This window comes from Seriola lalandi, unplaced genomic scaffold (assembly GCF_002814215.2).
Source record: "Seriola lalandi dorsalis isolate HSWRI2012SDOR001 ecotype SW California unplaced genomic scaffold, Sedor1 jcf7180002054883, whole genome shotgun sequence".
NCBI lineage: Eukaryota > Metazoa > Chordata > Actinopteri > Carangiformes > Carangidae > Seriola > Seriola lalandi.
The window spans coordinates 632,858-638,790 of NW_019525658.1; the positions used below are offsets into that span (position 1 = coordinate 632,858).

The following is a 5,933-nucleotide window of genomic DNA, read 5'->3' on the forward strand; positions in this document are numbered from 1 at the left end:
GGGGGTGGGGGTGGTAGGTGGTGGGGTGTTAGGGTCTGTAGATGTCTATGGAGCCTGACAAGTGGAAAAGGGTGAAAGCAAAAGCCAGAACATCAAACAACTTTTCCTTTTTATCCCTTAAAGACGAAACAAAACTGCCCTTTAAAAAAAAGAAAATAACTGAAACATGAATAAAAAACTGTTGCAAATCATTATTTTTAACATTATCGTTTAGTTGTTTTCTGCTGCAGTGAAATGTAAATGAAGCTGTGAGAAAGTTCAGTCCACGTGTCTGACACGTTTAAAATGTGACTGTGGCCTGAATGTATTTATTTTACAAATCTTCCAACGGAAACACAATGAACTTCATATATAATGATATTTTAAGAAAAATTAAATCAAGTTTTCTTTACATTGAATATTAAGCACAATACATCTGTTTATGGATGTTATAAATATAATAACACCAGGACCTAAAGCTGCTGTTATGTCACTGTGAGGAACACATAATAGATTATATTTATATTGTATACATAAATATATATATATATATATATATATATATATATTAGAATACTTCCTATGATGCAGTTGACACTGTTAAACAGAGTTTTCCTGGATGAAGCCTGTCAGTCTTTAGTCACTCATAATGTTTATTTTGCTTCTCTGTTTTAAATCTAAAATTATTATTTTTTCAAAACAGGTTAAAGCAGGAATTATACATTAGTCTGATTAGGCCTTATATGTATTTTATATATATATATATAAACGCTTGTTTTCTGAACCCAGCTCTAAATAACAACAGCTCTCCTGTCAGCAGGTAAACATCTCACCTGCGTTATAAGCCGCCAGCTCGGTCCCCGGCCCGGGGCTCTTCCTCTTCCTGGGCCGGCCTTTCTGCACTGTCCCCACGCCGTTGAAGTAGGATAGTCCAAGCGTGTTGGCCGGGCCCAGGCCTTTGTGCGGGACCACGTCCGCGTGGTTAAAGTGTGTCTGATATTCTCCCTGGATGAGAGTCTCAAAGTGCAGCCGACAGTACACCAGACTGTCCTTCATGCCAAAGTGGTCCCCAGTGGTCAGCATCTTGCTGCACGTGGTGCAGGTGAAGCAGTTGAGGTGGTAGACCAGGTCCCGGGCTCGCATCACCATCTCCGAGGCTGAGATCCCCAGGTGGCACCGAGCGCATCTCTGCACCGAAAATCTTCTGCGGACAACACAGAAACCTCATCAGCGGCTGGTCACGGAGCCTGGCGGGAACTGCAGCGTGTCAGCGCGGGGCAGGCTCCGTGACCTGAGCAGCCGAACTAACACACAGTTTAACACCAAGTTTCCCTCCCAGCAAACTTTAAACCTGAAGACTGACTGAAGCCCCGCGAACGTCACTTTCAGCTAAACCTGAGCTGGAAATGTTTTTTCATTTTTCTAATTTAACAATAATTCTTTATTCAGGGCTTCCCTGTCAGTGATGGGGGTGGTGAGGAGAGGGTGTGTGTGTGTGTGTGTGTCTGTGTGTGTGTGTGTGTGGGGTGTGGGGTGGGGGGTGTTGATGATCTGAACATTCAATATAGGTGGTGAATAAAGCCACAAAATATGGAGAATGTTCATCAGCTCAAGATCATATTATTATACTATATATATATATATATATATATATATATATATATATATATATATATATATATATATATACTTTTTCAGAGGACAGAAGCTCTGAAGTAGAAATCATGAATAAATTCAGCTGTTTTTTGGAACCAAATGAAGGAAATTTGTTTTTTATATGATGATATGTTTTTTTATATATTGCCGTTTGCCACTTTGATGTCACTTTAACTGCAAGAGATTAAAACTCATTAAAAAACGAATTCACTAATTGAAATGAATTTGAAACACATATATATCCCGAACATTTTATAACATTTCTTTCATCCCGGTTCGTCCCGGGTTGGGACCGTGGAGGTCCAGGCCCGGGCTGTGCGCCCCCCTACCTGTAGTAGTCCTCCTTGCAGTAGATGCTGCCGTCCTTGCTGAAGCAGGTGAGCTCAGACTCCAGGTTCAGTTTGCACTCGCAGCACTTGAGGCAGCGCATGTGCCACTGCTTGTCCACGGCCAGCAGGTAGTAGCGGTCCGCGATCTTCCTGCCGCAGCCCGCGCACAGGGCCACGCGCTCGCTGGTCATACACGGCATAGACTGCGGAGAGAGGCAGGAGGACACGGCGTCAAATAAAACGAATTAAAGGGAAAGGATTTAGCAGAACATCGTGAAAGACTGACGTTAAATCAACACAAGAGGGAGAGACCGAGTCTGTTCGCTTTTTATTCTCACACTGAGGAGCGCAGCTGCTGTCAGACAGAGGAATATTTCTTATTATTTAGAATATATCTCAATGGTGAATTATTTTCGTTGGAATAAATATATATAACGATATTAAAATACATATGTGGGTTAAAATTGAAATTCAATGAGAAAAGGTCAAACAAACTCTCCTGTACTCCTCTGTGAGAAATGTTACAGGAATATTTTAGGAAATGAGGTCTTTAGGTTAAAAACACAGGCAGACGCTCTACTGTGAATAATATGAATCACAATGAGAAATTATATTTGGCTCTTATGGCCATTATTATAATATTAATATTTCTGACAGTGTCTCCACACTAACAGAAAAACAGCAGCAATTTTACACTTATTAACTATTAACTTCTATTTAAACTGAGTGTAGAAATATTGTCATTTTTGGTGGAGGAGTTTGTGCGATTAATTTCTCATAATAATTATAATTATAATTATTATAAATATTGGGCTTATAATAATGCGTTATAATAATAATAATAATAATAATAATAATAATAATAATATATAGAGATACAAGAATAAGAGGCTAAATAAAGGCTTATGACACAAGACTGTCATTCAGTGTTATTTTCGAGAGGCCTCCAAAATAGACACACGTGCACGCACACATGCACATATAATAATAATAATTACTATTATTATTATTATTATTACAATAATAATAATAATTTGCTAATAAAGATGGAAGCTGAATTAATATGAATAATTTTCTTCCTATAGTTTGACTGTATCGCATTTAAAATCACTGCTGACATTTCTCATAAACGCATTTTTATTTTATTGAAGTGTAATTATAGAATGTAATTATTCTGTTGCAGGAATAATAGGGATAAATAATTGCAGTTTGTCTGTAAAATTTATTTCATTTCTGTTTATGAATCACACAGACGCGCTGTGTTCACACTGTTTAACGCGTTGTTTAAAGCTTTAAGGAAAACGATGCATTTTAAGGACGAATGTGTTTTTTTCTTGTTTCTTAATAAACTGCAGCAGCTCGTTCAGCTCAGCTCCGTTTGACCGGAGCTGAGCTGAAGTTCAGTGGCAGAGAAATGTCAGTGGTCAGGCCTTTTTGTAGGAAGTTTGTGCGTCTGGTGCGTTTGAAGACAACTCAGCAATAAGTTGAGACACTTATTGGAGACTTTTCTTTCTGTGTGAGAGTAATACGCGTTCAGAGCTCGGAGCGGTGTGAGTGTCACATGTTTCAGGCTGCCATGCTTCCTGCACAAACAAGCCGAGAGGGCCAACATGAGTCTCTCCTACCGTCTCTGATTCCCCCATATCGATGGCTGAGCTGATGGCCGCTGACTCGTTCTTTCCTCTCCGGTCCATTTCTTCCACCACGCCGTGCACCTCGCCTCCAGGGAGGCCATGGAAAAGCATCGTTGCCGCAGAGGGGAGGATATTGTAACTGTTCTCTTCGGATCTGAGAGCCAAGATGTCCATCAGAGAAGAATGCCCTGCGCACTGACGCCGCTCGAAATTCTGCTTTTTTTCTGCTTTTCCTTTTTTGCCGTGGTAAGTGAAAAATCCAGATCAGGGAGGAAAAAATATGAGGGAAAAATTGGACACGTGTTCTCCACACTACGTCTCATCTGCCAATGGTAACCGCCATCCGAATCTCTGCTGCTCTCATTATTAATAAGCTATGATTAATTCATAAATAAGCGCTTCTCTTATGGAAGAGATTTTCTCTCAGGTGCGGTTTTATTTTATTTTATTTTACTGCTTTTACCTGCTGCTCTATCTATATTTTCTTTTCCATTTACGCAGAATAAACATACCAACTATGGAAGCTCCTGCTGCTGGGAGTCAGAGCCGGAGCCTCCTCCTCGCCGGGAGTGATATTGAAGAATTTCGACAGTAAACAAGGCACTGGCAGCGGCTCCCCTTTTTTCTGCAGAACAGTAAAGTAACTCTTTATAAGTGGCGTTGCCAGAGCTTGGCGGCGGCCTGCTACTGCATCACAGCCAGACAAATAAAAAAATTATATTTCCAAAAAAGCTGACAGGAGCCTGAGAAAGGCTTCCTCCCTCCTCCGGGTCGAACAGTCCGAGTTGATGCTCACAGCAACTCAAACTACTTCAGCTTTGCACAGACAAAACAGAAGAATGAAAAAAGCGCAGGTTTTGCTTTATAAAATCCGGAAGAAGCAGTTTCCCTTCGCAGCAGTCTGTGACATGAATGTTTGGTCTGTCGTGGAGGAGGCCGCACACACGTCCGGACAGTGGAAGAGGAGGAGTTGGCTTCACTTTGACTGATGATAGGCGAGTGTTAGCTGGCCCCCCAAAACCGTTCCTCCTTCTCAAGTCCCGGTTGGACTCTCCGCTCCTTATCAACGGGGCCCTGTTGCGTCACGACGCACCATTTATGTTCATTGGCTGTTCCGCCGTCACCGAACTGTTTGGTTATATTTTTACCGACCGCTCTGAAAAATCAGCAGCTCCTTCTGCCTCCGTTACGCACGGACCACCGGGCCACCGTCCGTACCCCCTTCAGCCGCCCCGTCTGTCCGGAGCTGCGGTTTGAAAGGTCAGTTCGAAAGACAGAGAAGAAGAAGACGGGCTAAGGGCCTCTCAGGTGCTGGAGCTGTGTGCGCGCGCCGAGCAGGTCCACTGGGACCTGGACTCCAGTGACGCACAGAGAGGGTTCCACACTGCTGCTGCTCCCAGCCTCTCCATGACACCACAGCGCTCTGCGCACAGACCCTGAGAGCTGCACAACAAGTCTGAAAAATAAAGTACCACACAGCTCTTCATTCTTTAATCCATATTTTTTTTTAAATTTGATTTAAAAAACAAATTTTAATGTGAAATAAACAAAAACAATTTGTCTGTTCACTTCTCAACAACTACACCCACAACGGTCACATCTGGTCTGTGGTGTCCTTCACGTGAAGAACTCACGTAAAGTACTTTTTTCATAAAAAAAATAAAATATAAGATGTCTTAAATGTCACAGGTCAGTGTCACATTTTAAAGAGATTTTAAAACCAAACCAAGGAAACAACGCGAGACTATCAGGTTCCAAAACTGCCACTAAATGAACTTTAGAGGAAAGTGTGTTTTATTTTTTAAAACTTTGTGTCAATTACGTAAAAAAAGTCATTTCGGCGCCGCTGACTGTTCTCCATCCTTTTTTTTTTAAACAATGTTCTGGCTTCACGTCCTGATCTCCAGCTCCAGAGTTGTGTCTCCACCACAGTTTGGTTCAGCTGCAAAGTGAAGCTTGAACTGATCCCGGATCCGCTCGTTTCATAATTAGCTCTCTGCTCTTAATTGGGAAGGGGGCTGGGGAGGTGGAATGGGAAGTGGACTTTGTCATCAGAGGACGTGTTTGAGGACCGGAGGAGAAGGTTTGATCTCTCTCACAAAAGACGGTGGTTACAGCGGAGTGAGAGAGAATGACACGTTATCACATCAGCTCTGTTTGAAGACTCAGTCCAGTTAGTGAAATGATTAGAGGAGGACTCCATCCCGCCATGCAGCCTCCTCACTTCCTGGATTATTTCAAATTATAACAACAATATTTTAGCTGCAGATTTACGCGCTAAAACATCAATTTACATGTTTCGGTTTCCTTGATATTTATAACACCCACCCCCCCC

The 5,933-nt window shown here is 42.0% G+C and overlaps 1 protein-coding gene across 3 annotated transcripts in view; it reads right to left on the reverse strand.

Annotated features, from left to right (window-relative positions):
• lhx2b (LIM homeobox 2b) overlaps positions 1-4,868 on the reverse strand; it is a 10,164-nt gene extending 5,296 nt beyond the window's left edge. For 2 of the 3 annotated variants that reach the window (XR_002760084.2, XM_023397537.2), the window contains exons 1-3: positions 3,590-4,868; positions 1,965-2,167; positions 813-1,183 (exon numbers count right to left, since the gene is read on the reverse strand). Coding sequence is in view for 2 of the 3 variants with exons in the window: in XM_023397537.2 (XP_023253305.1) it covers positions 813-1,183; positions 1,965-2,167; positions 3,590-3,772 (757 nt within the window). In the remaining variant the exon portion in view is untranslated. The remainder of the gene's footprint in view (positions 1-812; positions 1,184-1,964; positions 2,168-3,589) is intronic. The other variant, XM_023397538.2, reaches the window with a different exon arrangement.
• Between the last annotated feature and the right edge of the window lie 1,065 nt (positions 4,869-5,933).